A 14,877-nucleotide genomic window follows, 5' to 3' on the forward strand; every position below is an offset into this window, starting at 1 on the left:
TTTACTGGACCGCTGCGTGGAGAGGACCGGCCCCACGTTGGGCGCCAGTTGCGGTCGCAGTTGATTTATCTGGGGGGGGGGGGGGCGGCCGGTTGCTGAACCCTCGGCTCTGGCGTTGCTCGGAGGGTACCGGCGGCGGGGGCTCTTTCCCGGAGGCGAGGGCGAGGCGGGGGACTGGGCCCGGTCCCCGGCGGAGGCGTGCAAGGTGTGGAGGGCGGCGAGAAGGAACAGGCAGGACATGGTTCTTTGAGGGTGAAGAAGCCAAGAGAGTTTATTAGGGGTGAGCACAGGTTATATAGGCTGGCATAGAGGGCGGGGGTTGTTACAAGCCAATGCTGAGGGGATAAAGGCTAGGATTGGTTCTGAGAGGGTGCGGAGGTTAGGATTGGTTCTGAGAGAGCACGGAGGTTGTTTGAAAAGGGGCGGGAGTTGCTCTGGCAACGGTGTCTGGCAACAATGTATGCGCACTGGTGGTGATGGGAGTTGCACTGGCAACGGGGAGTGTCCGGGCAAGATAAGGGGGTGGGGAAAAGGCGGTTCCCTCCGGCAAGCCTCCCCTAACGGTGGTATTTTGGGTGAGGAAATGGGGCCTGCCTCCGGCCTCACTTTCCCAGGCCTGGGGGGCTGTGGAGGGCGCTGTCGCCCGTGCCCACCACCCTCCCCAGGGGCTGATCAGGTCCCCCAGCCCAGGCCAGCCAAGTCGAAGCACGTAATCAGTATCCCGCATTGGGAAAGCCATAAAGACCACACTCCTCTTTGTCTAGTTTATGGAAGGATGAGTAGAAAAATAGGGGAAGGAAACAAACAAACAAACAAACAGACAAAGGTACCCAGTGTTCTTTTTTACTTCAATTGCTATTTTTCACTTTAATTATTATTCTTGTTATTTTTGTGTGTGTGCTAATGAAGGTGTCAGGGATTGATTTAGGTGATGAATGTACAGCAATGTAATGGTACTGTGAATAATTGAATGTACGATTTGTTTTGTATGACTGTGTGGTATGTGAATATATCTCAATAAAATGAAGATTTAAAAAAAATAATAAATAAATACAAATTGTAATTATATAGAAAAGTAAACAAATCCTAAAACAAAGTAGGGAAATATGACCAGAATTACTGAGTGTGTTTCTTTATATTAATCCCAAAGTAAATAAGATTGTGGATTTAGTTAGTTTTGGTAAGTTCAGTTTCATGTTATTTTTCCTCACTTGTTCTGTATTTCATTCTTTCTTACCATTGGGGTATTTTTCAGTTTGCCTTTTGCACTGCTTTTATAATTTCATGGGAAGCTTCCTTTATGCTTGCACACTTAGGTTTTTGGTTTCCTCTGTCATGTCATCTTAATGTTCTGGGTTTTTTGTTTTTTGTTTTTTCCCTTTCCTTAACAGAGTATTTTGATGCTTTAAATACCTTCAATGAATCCTTAGTTTGCTTGTTACATTTCAAAATCTCTGATTTACTGGATACTCAAGTGGGTTTGGGTTATTTCACTTCAGTTATGTTGGTTTTTCTGTTTATCATCTCCATATACTCCCATGATTAAAAGTAGTTGAATTTGTTTACCATCTGGAATTTTTTGCATATAACTTTGATGGAACTATCTGCATAGTTGTATTATTAGTCAGGGTTCTCTAGGGAAACAGAACCATCAGGAGATATCTGTAAATAGGAGATTCTTTTTTTTATTATTATTTCAGTATGTTTTATTTAAAAAAAATTTTTATTCAGTTTTTTTGAGATATGTTCATACAGCATACAAATCAACCCTGATATTCAGTCAGTTGTTCACAGCACCATTATATAGTTGTGCATTCATCACCACATTCAATTTTAGAACATTTTCATTACCATACACAAAAAAGAATAAGAATAAAAGTTAAAGTAAAAGAGAACATCCAAAACATTCCATCCCCCCATCCTTTCCTATTATTCATTTACTTTTTGTCCTCATTTTTCCATTCATCTGTTCATACACTGTATAAAGGAAGTGGAGCCACAAAACTTTCACAATCACACAGTCACACAGTTACGAAATTGCTCTAAGAATCAAGGCCACCGGGTTGCAGTTCAACAGCCCCAGGTACCTCCTTCCAGCTATTCCAGTACACTAAAAACTAAAAAGGAATATCCACATAATGCATAAGAATACCTCCAGAATGACTGCTTGACTCCATTTGAGATCTCCCAGCCAATGAAACCCTACTTTGCTTCACTTTGCCCTCCCTCACCCCAGTCCAAGAAGGCTCCCCCAATCCCACAGTGCCAGGGCCAAACTCATGCCCACAAGTCATGTCCCACATTGCCAGGGAGATCCATACCCCTGGGAGTCACATCCCATGCGTGGGGAGGGGGTGGAAGGGGCACTGAGCCTACCTGCAGAGAGATGCCACATCTTAGCAACAAAAAAATTTCCCTGGGGATGTCATTTAGGCACAACTCTAAGTAGGTTTAACCTCTCTTTTGCAGCAACAAACCTCATAAGAGCAAGCCCCAAGATCAATGGCTTGGCCTTCCAATATTTGGTAGCCCCCAAAGCTTGTGAGAATATCATTAATTCCCCAGGTGGGGAAATTTAATATTTCCACACCTTCCCCTGCAAATACATTTTTATTCTCTGTCAGAACCACTCTGAGGTGTATTGGGGCCTCACATTAACCTGTACAAACCAACCAGACCTCACCCCCTAATCATCATTCCATGTAATCACGTTGTTTGAGTAAACTGACCATACAAGTCAAGTTATATGTGTTAACAAAAATAAAGATTTTGCACCTAATAAACATCTCTTCCTTGGTTCCACACAGAAACGGAAGCTTCAGAAATGCTGTCAGTATCATCCGTTACCCTTCAGTCTGATTTACCTTAGTCCTAACCAAGTCCATTTCATTCCTATCTCTATAAGTCTGATCTCTTTTTCACACTCTTTAACATTTGCTGTACGGGGCAGTGCTGACATTCATAGCTGCGAGACTCTGGCTCTGAGTCCCAGGAGCCACACAGACACTCAAAGCTCCAGGAACTGACCAGGTTACACACAAAGAGCTCAGCTTCTCAGAATTTAGAAATAACCATTACAACTCAGGAACAGATGTAACTGCTGTAAGAGCGTACAATCCAGGAACTGCTACAGTAAGCCCTCCCCTGATAACCCACACCCCCAGACTCAATTCTCAGAGCCTGCACATCATATTTAGTCTATATTAGTGAGGCATCACAATATTTTTCTATTTATTTCTGATTTATTTCACTCAACATACTGTCCTCAATGTCCATTCACCTCACAACTTCACTCCTTCTTGTGGCAGCTCAATATTCCATTCACAGTTCGCCATTCCGTTCATCAGTCGGTGTACCCTTAGGTCACCTCCATCCACACTGCAAATCATGAATACTGACACCATAAACCCCACTGTGCAAATGTCCCTTCATGTTCCTCTTTTCAATTCTTCTATGTATATACCCAATAACCAAGTTGCAGGGCCATATTAAATGCGAGATTTTATAAAAGTGTCTCATGGAACTGTGAGAATGCATGAGTCCAAATTCCATAGGGCAGGCTGCGAGCAGTAACTCAAATAAAGGTTTCAGATGAACCTCCCCAGGAGAGGCTCCTGGCTGATGAAGAAGTGAAAGTTCTCTCTTCTCCCTTGAAAGTCTTCAGCTGATTGGATTCTCTCATTGCGGATGATACTCCCTTAGCTGATCATAGATGTAATCAGCATTCTGGTTTATTAACCAGCCAGGAAATGCACTTGAAGTAACAGTTAGGCCAGTGCTTGCTTAACCGTAGACAACTGGGCACCATCCCCTGGCCAAGTTGACACATCAACCTAACCATCACAGCCCACCCCTAGTCAGCGTGGCAGCTATCCACATCACCTTAAAGCATACTTAATTTCTAAGTAGAACACAATAACAGACATTGTTTGCCTAATAATTCTCAGCTGTCCTATATACAACCAGAAATGCACTAAATCTCTCCAGAATAGGGTGCAAATCCTTGGGTAATATTCACTATTAAACTTGATATCCTGTAACTGAAATACAACAAAATGAACACTACAACTTCTGTCATATGATAAGGGAATAAGATAGAGAAGAAAACAAGGATATTTGCTTTGTGTACAAATACAAACATACTCATAACAAAACATGGAGGAAATACTCATCCTATTACAGTCCTTGTTTCTGTAACTGGTCATGTGGTCGTAGTTCATATTTATCACTACCTTCTTCCACTACCTATTCCATGTTCCCTTTACCCTCAGCAAGCATCTCAGCTGGCCGTAGTTCTTTGCCTTTATCTCCATGGTGTAATTGTAGTCCTATTTCCCCTTGATTGTCAGGATCAATCATCCCAGCCAGTAAAGTAATCCCCTTCCTTGCCTGTTGATTCGGAGGCATGAGAAGCCAAAAATTGTCAGGTGGCATTAATAACTTCCAGTACAGTGGAATTGTTGTGTCTTCTGGTAGGAGCACTCCTTCTTTTTGAACTAAGACATGTAGACCAGCAGAGCTTAAGGTTGCTGGAAGCTTAAGGGATAGGAAGCAAAAATTTTCTTAGTGGGTCACTAAGGGTGATAGTGAGTGGTGCCACTCCCATTTCCACCCCTTGGTTCCTGGACCCGTGAATCTTGGCTATGGGGGAAACAGCACCATAGAGTGGACGCTGATTCAGAGCATACACAGCCTCCTGGAGAACACTGGCCCAGCCCTGCAAGGAATTACCACCTAGACCATTCCACCATTCTGTCCACTCTGTTACCTTTGGATGATAGGGAACATGAAAAGACCAGAGAATTCCATAAGCATCTTCCCATTCCTGCACTTGATTTGCTGTGAAGTGAGTTCCTTGATCAGAAGCAATGCTGTGTGGAATACCATGTTGGTGGATAAGGCATTCCTTAAGTTTACAGATGGTATTTTTCGCAGAAGCATTGCATGCAGGGAGGGCAAACCCATATCCGGAGTATATGTCTATTCCAGTAAGAACAAATCACTGCCCCATCCATGATAAAAGTGGTACATTGTAATCAACCTGCCACCAGGTGACAGGCTAATCACCTCGGGGAATGGGGCCATATTGAGGATTTGGTTTGGATCTCTGCTGCTGGCAGATTGGGCACTTTTTTTGATCACCTTTTAGCCAGTAGCACTATCAGAAATTAGTATGTAGCAACAGAAAGACAATCAGATGTACTGGTTGTTAGTAGGGCTCATAAGTGTTATTTTTGTTTAAAAAACTAAATTTAGCTACATTTCTTCCACAAGGCAGGAGGGAGAGTCAAAGAAGGTAGAGAGGCAAAAGAAAGAGGAAAAAAAAATGACAGCTAGGAAGCAGCAAAAGGAAAAATAACCTTAAATCAAAGTAGAATAAAGAATCAGACAATACCACCAATGTCAAGTGTCTAACATGCCTCCCCTATCCCCCCCTCTTATCTGCATTTACCTTGGTATATCACCTTTGTTACATTAGAGGAAGCATAATACAATGATTCTATTAGTTACAGTCTCTAGTTTATGCTGATTGCATCCCTCCCCCAATGCCTCCCCATTTTTAACACCTTGCAAGGTTGACATTTGCTTGTTCTCCCTCGTGAAAGAACATATTTGTACATTTTATCACAATTGTTGAATACTCTAGATTTCATCAAGTTACACAGTCCCAGTCTTTATCTTTCCTCCTTTCTTGTGGTGTCTCACATGCTCCCCACCTTCCTCTCTCAACCGTATTCATAGTTACCTTTGTTCAGTATTCTTACATTGTTGTGCTACCTTGAGGACACTATACTGAGTGAAATAAGCCAGACACATAAGGACAATTATTGCAGGGTCTCACTGATAGGAACTAATTATAATATGTAAACTCATAGACATGAAATATAAGGTACCAAGATATAGGACGAGGCTTAAGAATGGGGAGTGGTTGCTTAGTATGAGCAGAATGTTCAATTAGGATGAACTTAAATGTTTGGAAATGAACAGGGGTGTTGGTAGCAAGATGTGAGAATAACAATGCCCGAATATGTGTGAATGAGGTGGAAAGGGGAAGCTCAGAGTCATATACGTCACCAGAAGGAAAGTTGGAGGTCAAAAGATGGCAATGTATAAAACTGAATCCTATGGTGGGCAATGTCCATGATCAACTGTACAAATACTAGAAATCGCTTCCATGAACCAGAACAAATGTATGACAATACAATTAGAAGTTAATATTAGAGGGGCATATAAGGAAGAACTATATACCTATTACAAACTATATACTACAGTTAGTAGAATTTCAACATTTTGTCATAAATAGTAACAAATGTACTGTATCAATACTACGAGTCAACAATTGAGGGGGGTTGGTTAGGGATAGGGGAGGATTAGAGTTTCCTTTTCTTTTTTTCTTTTTTCATCTTTCACTTTATTTCTTGTCTGGAGTAATGAAAAGTTTCTAAAAATTGAACAGAAATTAAGTGTGATGGATGCACAGCTGTATGAGGGTACCCAGGGGCAAGTGATTGTACACTTTGTATCTTTGGATAATTGTATGGTATCTGAACAATCTCAATAAAAATGAAAAAAAACAAACAAACAAACAAAAAAAAACAACTAAATTTAGATTTGTCCCTACCTAGGAAATACTATTTTTAAGAACAGAATTTGACATACGACTTTGAGAATTATTGTGACCTAATGAGAACTTTAGTTATTTAGTTATTGTAGCCTAATGAGAATTATTGTAGCCTAATGAGAACTTTAGCAAAAAAACATCTCTTTTTTCTGATGTTCACATTAAAGCAAGCCACATATATTTTTTAAAAGAAGTAAATACATTTATATGTAGAATATATATTTAATTTCTAGTTATACATTAAGTTAAATTTCCTTAATTTTACTTAATTTTAATGAATTCGGGTACTTCTGTTCTTCAGCCAACTAATGCTTTATTCTCCAGTGATGAAAATATAAATACAGGTCTTTATTTCTGATGGTTTTTGTATTTTTTTTTAATATTAGAGAAGTTTTTACAGAAAAATAATGCAGAAAGTATAAAGTTTTTGTATTCTGAATTAATAATTTGAATGTATCAGATCTGTAATATATTGGAAAAAAAAATTCCCATGGAATATTAAGCCTACCATATGCCAGGAGTATACTGTAGTTATTTTTGCCAATTTTGTTGATTCCCTTTATTCAATTCCTTTTGCACTTAATATTATATAATTTTGTAAGTACTATTTGCTATCTTAAACTGATTTCTATTTTTGCTTTTATCTTGTTTGCCTAATTTGATTATAAGCTCCTAGACAGAAGAGCCATATTACTTGTACTCCTCACATCACCAACCATTGCAACAAAATTGGCAGACATAACTACAGTGTACTCTTGGCATAGGGGAGGCTTAATATTCCCTGAGGCTAGCGGAGTTTCTTGAAAGTTCCTGACAAGTAGTAATTTGTAATGGGGGAAATGCCTACTTCTAGATTTATTTCAATACTTGAATGAGATAGAGTATATCTACTAAGAGTCTTGTATAAATATGGGGATCTCCTATACAGGCTCGCGTTTAGGTGAGTGAGTGTAGCCAGATTCCTAAATTTCATTTATTGGTAACTGAGTATTTGGAGGGTTCAAAGATCTTGGCCAGTTTTCCTTTTCCATGTTTATCACCTCCTGTTGTAGAAAAAGTCACGATATGAATAGATGACAGTGAGATATTTATTAATGTCTCAAACGTATTTTTTGTTTTGTGGAGTTACTTGGGGTGGGGGGAGAACCTAAAGTGTTTTGCATTCAACAATCTATTCACCCGTTTCCTGACTTAATAGTGGCAGCTATATTTATCTAATGAAAAACATATTCCAGTTTTTTAAATGCTATACTTTTTAAAGAAAGAATGTGCCAGTGTTTTTCCTACACATAGCTAAAAGAATGAAAACAGATACAGTATAAGGCACATTTTGGTAATTTCTGTGCTAAAATGTCTAATTTGCTCCCATCAGTATGATTTAATGTTTTTCCTGATTTACAGTATTCAGAAGATATGAAGCACAAGACCACACTTCTAGAGCTTCAGAAAATGTTTACATATTTAATGGTATGTTTGAAATTAGGTATCAAAAACGAATTAGATATGCCATAGGATAAAAATTGAAATCATTAAATAGAATTCATTTGCAGTGGCTTTGTCCTGTCCATATACTCTTTATTTTTCAAATTGAATTTATCAGTTACACTGTTCTTTGTCATAGTGATGTCCATCACATCTCAGTCATCTACATTCTGTTAATTTGTCCTTGAAGAGTCCCTTGTATCTTAATCCTTTTCGTATCTCATGGTCATCCCCATTTATGCCTGGAGGCTTCTGACAGATTTCTTTTTGTCCTTCTTAATTAGCAACCACAGAACTGTAAAACCTATCAATCTTAAGATGATAGAAAACAAATCTTAAAATGTTACTTCCCTACTTAAAACTCTTCAATGGCTTTTCATTATGAATGCAATAGTATTCATCATCAGCATAGCACATGTCCTCTATGATCTTGCCGTACCCTTCAGCCTCCTCTCTTTCCCATATGTGGCTTCATCCTAGAGTAATTATAAGCCCTTTGAAGTCTGTCACCCTGTTGCTTCACAGCTTGTGCAGTTTTTATGCTATGCCTTCTACCTGAAGCATTCTTCCCTCAATACTCTTCTCTGTTTTTTTCTTATTGTCTTTCAAGTGTCAGCTTGGTTTTTAACTCCTCTAACAGAACATAGATTTCACAGACTGAACAGTGTTTTTTAAGTTACCATTTCTCTTTGTTCTTCCTACCACTTGTATTGAAGTTACTTGTCTCACCTATTAGAATCTTGAAGACAATCATTGTCATATTTATTCCTATATTTTTACCTTCTAATAATCAGTAAGCACTCAATAAGTGATCTTTTTAACAAAATTAAAACATTTTTTAGTTAGTGTATTTTTAATCTCCTTTCAGAAGAATCAGAACTTGCCATTTGAACTGAGAAATCAGTAGGGTTTTTTTAAAGAAAGTTTATTCTATAGAAAAATCTGTTCAGTTTTTAAAGGTTTTATATTTTTTGCTTCACTGTACAAATCTGAGTCCTTTGAATACCAAATTCCTTCCTAGAAATTCCTAGACTTAAGGAATATAAATTCCGTTACTTAAAGTAATTTAAGCTGCTGGCATCAAGGCCCTTAAACTGAAAATGCCATGAAAACTGAACAAAAAATAAAATAGATACAGGGAGCATTTAAAAATTTTCCTTGTGGATTTACTACCTGGTTTTTATGGTGGTGGTGGTTTTTGTTGTTAATTTGTTTAAAACTTTATGGTAATTTTCTTATTTTTGAGACTGGGATTTTAAATTTTATTGTTTTATAATTATTTCCCCCCCCCCTTTTTTTTTAATAGGAGAGTGAATGCAAAGCATATAATCCTAGACCTTTCTGTAAAACATACACCATGGATAAGCAGCCACTGAATACTGGGGAGCAGAAAGATATGACAGAGTTTTTTACTGATCTTATAACCAAAATTGAGGAGATGTCTCCAGAACTGGTTAGTAGCTAAATCCTGAAAAGTTTCTTTTAAATTTGTATAGATTTGCCATGTTTTAATTACCTACTTTGTTTTATTTTGAAGAAAAATACAGTCAAAAGTTTGTTTGGAGGTGTAATTACAAACAATGTTGTGTCCTTGGTAAGTATTCTACCTGTTCTTTGCTTTCTGGAGATCTGCTTATATGTTTTAGCTTATTATTAAATATTAATTTTTGACTGTTGATTAATCAGGATTGTGAACATGTTAGTCAGACTGCTGAAGAGTTTTATACTGTGAGGTGCCAGGTGGCTGATATGAAGAATATTTATGTGAGTATTGTACATAATTTTTGTACTTTCTTATGCTTTGTAACTGTTTTGTATAGCAGGTTTATTTGTGATCTTGAGAGTTAACTATTTCTCTTTTTCATTTTGCTGTGTTTTTCAAGTAAGAATTAAGATTAAATTTTGGTACATGGTCCAGTGAATTTAATTTCTGTTCAATCAAAATTTAAATTCAAAAAAAATAAAATGAGTTAGGGGTAGATTTTTAAGTACTTGGTCCTTTGAAAAATTAATTAAGATTGTTAGAGTAGCTTATCAATGAGGAAAACAATTTTTTTTTCTAAAATTAAGAATTTACCTTTATTTAAAAAATTGCTTTTCCTCTTTGCATTCTGTCCAAATTGTAATTACTGCCTTTTGTATGTGCAAATACTGTGAATTATATGAAACTTTTACATGTGGTTTTGTACACAGGAATCTCTTGATGAAGTTACTATTAAAGACACTCTAGAAGGTGACAACATGTATACTTGTTCTCATTGCGGAAAGAAAGTACGAGCTGAAAAAAGGTATGCTGTTTGAGAATCTATCACCTTGCTAAATTATTAAAAGGAAGAGGAGAATAAGGATAAATTAAAGATTTATGAAAATTATGTTTTAAGTCAAGGTCTCAGTCTCTCACAGCAGTTTTTCATTGAGTTCACTGAATTATAATTGCTTTTGACATAACATTAGGAGCTAGAAAGGAAGTGGGAATCGCTGAACCTTGCAAAGTCTAGACTTTTAGAGGCAGAAACATGGAAATGAGGATTATTTTCATCATTATCTGTGTTGACTCTCAGATGTCTAACTTTAATTACTCATTATTAGGTAATAATATTACCTAATGTTTACCTATTATTTTCTTTTTGGCAAGCACTGCTTTCAGAGCATTTATGTGATTTAAATTTCCTTCATCCTCATAGCTGTCTTTTGCAGTTTGTATTACTGTTATCCGCATTTTACAGGTGAGGAAATGGAGGCACAGCAAGAATAAAGAAACTTTCCAAATATTGATTCTTGAGATAGCAGTACAAATAAGCAAATTTCAAGGAGATAGATAATCTGGCTGAATTTGAGTTAGCCCTGGGCTTTCTAGGTCGAGAGGTCCTGCAGGCAGTTGGCTATTGTGTCTAGAGCTTGGAAAGACGTTTTGGGGGTGGGATCTGATTTGGGTATTAATGAACCATTGACTTAAAAAGTATTGTGTGAGTTCTTTAATCTTTGTAGTTCAAACTTCTTGTCTTCCTTCTACTATGTGTGTTTATCACTTTTATATATCAGTGGTTATATTTTGGTACATCAAAAAGGTTCTTCCTCCATTTTTTAAGATTTTTTAGTTGGGTTTCTTGAAGAAAATAGCTTGCTTTCTTATTTTCCTTACTAAGGTGTGCCAAACATTTCCATCCTTTTTTTAAATCAGTTTTTTTTTTTTTTTTGTACTGATTTGGGTTTTTTTCCTTTAATTTCTGAAGTACTCATTCCTTTCTTCAAAGAATGTTCTTATGCTTAAAAAGATAAATATAGATTGATTAGAAAGTTTTCCAGTATTTTTTTTTGGGGGGGGGGGGTCATTTTAATTCATCAGATATTTACCCAGGTCTTTCTTATTGCTCAACACTCTGCTGTGCACCATAGACTATATATAGACTATTACATATAGTCTACTTGTAAACTGAAAACATGCTGAATCTCCAAAGTGAGAAGTTCTTTTTCTTTTTTTACTTAAAAGCCTATTAGATGGCAGGTTTAGGACAGAGTAGTTGGGTAAAGATGATTAAATTCTATAGGTGAACCTTGAATGACAAATAGAAATTGGATTTAAAGAGCAGCTTATGCAGTTAGTGGAAGCAAAGACATAGAAATAGACACGATCTTGTATGTGCGAGAAACTAGGGATTAGCCTAGCATGCATGAAATAAGGGTTTGCACTGACCAGTGATAGAATTTAAGATTTTGTTAGGTTCTAAGAATAGAAGCAGGATTGTCATGGTATGTGGCATCAAGTATAGACCATTTTAGAAATTTGGCAAAAAAAAAAAAAAAAAAATAGCAAAGAAGATGGAAGATGAAAACACTTGGGGATCAAACAAAGGCTTTTTCTAGATGACGAAGATCTCAGCATATTTGAAGGTGGAGAATTAAAAGCCATCATACAGTGAGATGTTAAAATGCTTAAGGAATGATATTCTTTTTCTCAATTTCACAGAGCAGTCAGGTAGTAGATTGCAAGAGAAGAAAGCTGTAGGTAGACATACTCACATGAAAGGATAGCTGTGAAAGCAGTTATAGAGAAAAGACAAATTCTTAATCTGAAGAGAACTGGGTTAGAATGGGAGTTAGGGGCTTATTCAGAGCTACTGTAGAAGATGTAATAAGGAGTAATAAAAGATAAGTGAGGAAACAACCCAAGTGTCCTTCAACAGGCGAGTGGATAAACAAAATGTGGTACATACATTCAGTGGAATACTATGCAGCAGTAAGAAGCAACAAGGTCTTGAAACATGGCAACATGGATGAACCTTGAAGATATAATTCTGAGTGCATAACTGTGTGTTACCTCTTCTGTGAACTATCTGAACAGTGTAAAATCAGTGTCTTATAATGTAAGAATATTGGGGACCTAGTGATAGACAGTAGCTAGTGAGAGGAATGATAGTCTAATATGTTCAGATATGTTAATGATGGTGAATTCAAAGGTGTGGTAATGGATAGGGGTGATGATTGTTTGTTAATGGGATTATAAGTACCAGAGCTGTATTGACGGCAGATAGGAATGAAAGAGGTTATTTAAAGGCATGTTTCCCACAGATCAGCACCACAAATATAGACAGGTGTTTTCATGGTATACTTTTAAGGTATGGCACTGGCACAGAGAGTTGACAACAGAAGGGTGTATGGGAAAAATCTACATTTTGCGTACTAGGGACTATAATTAATAGGAATACCATACTCTATAAAAGTTTCACTTGCTAAATTTATTCGTCAGAAACTTAAATTCTTCCGAGTGCCCCTCTGCCAGCTAAGCCCCAAAACCCAGAGGTAATAGCCTTTTCAGGAACATCAACTAGATATGTCCCCTTTGCTTAAAGAGTTGATACTTCTTTCAACATGAACAGGTTAGGGTGGTCACTGCCTATACATCCCTGAAGATTGGGAAAGTAATTAAACTAGAAAAGGGTGTAACGAAGATGGAATTTAAGAAAGGATTATGAATGCTAAATTTTTATATAATTTTCTTTTCCTTAGTTGCTAAGGTATTAGAATAGTTAGAAGGAAAAAAATTGAAATGGTGGTATTGTAACCCATAGCATCCTTTGAAATTTGTTATACAGCTACTTGTTAAATTATGATTTGAAAGCTATACCTTTGTGTATGTATGTTAGATTTCACAATAAGGAAATAACTGAAACTATGGTACTATAACTCATAATAACTTTGGAAATATCCTATATATCTACTAGTTGAATCATACTTTGAAAGACATTATCTTTCTGTGTGTATGTTATATATCATAAGGAAATAACTGAAACCATGGAATTGTAACCTATAATATTCTTTGAAATTTGCTCTCTACTTGTTAAATTGCACTTGGAAAGTTATCACTTTAATGTATATGTTATATTCTACAATTTTAAAATATGATAAAGATAATTGAGAAGTCTGAGTCAAGGTCTTTGGGGAATCTCTAGTTTTTATTCCAATAAATTTATGGGATAATTCTGTCATTCTTGATAACCTCCTACTTCTTTAATTTGATTCTACTGCTAATTTCTGAGATACCTATCTCATCTCTCCCAGGCTGAGTAGTTATTCAATCCTTTGTGCTGATTGGAGAAGCAAATAAAAATATTCATTATCCCCAGCAGGATCATCTTCTACTCTACCCTCAAACCTCTGTTTTTCTCAGTCTTTCCATTCTTCCTGAGTGATTTAATCTGCCACCATTACCTGAATTTCTGCTAACATGTTAATGATTCAGATATCATGTTACCTAGCTCAGAAAGCTTTGATGTGCTCTGCCAACTGTCTTACTTGTATGTTCCAGACTCAGTAGATCTGTAACTTAAATTCCAGTGTCTCCAGATATATTTGTCTCATATCCTCTGGCAGTGGTTCCACTGCCCACCACATGTTCTTTAGTGACTCTTCAAAGCTCCAGCCTCACACACAGCAGCCTTTATTATTTGATTCCTATCTACTTCCATAACTTCATTATTTGCCAAATTCCCAAATAATCTATAATACTGAATTTTTAAACATATTCCCTCTGTTCTTAATATCCTTCCCCTTCTGCCTTGTATTTGTAAATTCCTTTTCTTTTTTAAAAACTGAGCTATTCATTTAAACAAATCTCCTTTTGAATCCTTACATATGATGAGAAATCATTCCATGAAATTTATATGTGTTTTATAAATCTAAGTTTTTGTTTTGTTGTTTTGTTTTAAAATGTGAACTAGGAATACACTATACCATAAGATTTGGGTAACCGGTTAATTTCCTGTAGTAGCAGTAGTAGTAGTAGTAGTGGTGGGGATGGTGGTGGTGGTGGTGGTGGTAGTAGTAGTAGTAGAGTAGGCAACACTCATTGAATGTTGTTTGCCAACAGTGTTCTGACTGTAGTATGGGAGAGTCACTATAATCCCAATTTTACAAATCAGAAATTAAGCTAGGAAAGGTAAATAACTTGCTTAGAGACATACGTCTAGTGAGTAATAGAGCCAGAGTTTGCAATTCTGGGTAACAAAAGTTAAGTACTTCAATTCCTAGGGGGTAGGTGTGGGGGGTGGGTGGAATCCCAGTCTGAACTAAAGGTCTCCTTAGTTTTAGGGTAAAATATGGCTACTTTTCATGCTTTCCATGGCACTCTGCACATATTTTCATCTTGATATTAACACAGTCTACTGTATTGTTGACTTATTTTCTTATCTAGGCACTGGAAAACTTTCAGAATGGAAAGTTATATAAGAAGGGGATATTTATTATTTATATGAGTGTGATTTAGAGTGCTATTT

General features: G+C 36.8%; 1 protein-coding gene across 5 annotated transcripts in view; it reads left to right on the forward strand.

Moving 5' to 3' along the window:
- Positions 1 to 14,877, forward strand: part of USP34 (ubiquitin specific peptidase 34) — a 371,878-nt gene that overhangs the window by 300,276 nt on the left and 56,725 nt on the right. For all 5 annotated transcript variants that reach the window (XM_037806728.1, XM_037806730.1, XM_037806731.1 and 2 more), the window contains exons 44-48: positions 8,024 to 8,089; positions 9,411 to 9,557; positions 9,642 to 9,698; positions 9,791 to 9,868; positions 10,298 to 10,392. In XM_037806728.1, the coding sequence (XP_037662656.1) occupies positions 8,024 to 8,089; positions 9,411 to 9,557; positions 9,642 to 9,698; positions 9,791 to 9,868; positions 10,298 to 10,392 (443 nt within the window). The remainder of the gene's footprint in view (positions 1 to 8,023; positions 8,090 to 9,410; positions 9,558 to 9,641; positions 9,699 to 9,790; positions 9,869 to 10,297; positions 10,393 to 14,877) is intronic.

Source organism: Choloepus didactylus, chromosome 17, assembly GCF_015220235.1.
Source record: "Choloepus didactylus isolate mChoDid1 chromosome 17, mChoDid1.pri, whole genome shotgun sequence".
NCBI lineage: Eukaryota > Metazoa > Chordata > Mammalia > Pilosa > Megalonychidae > Choloepus > Choloepus didactylus.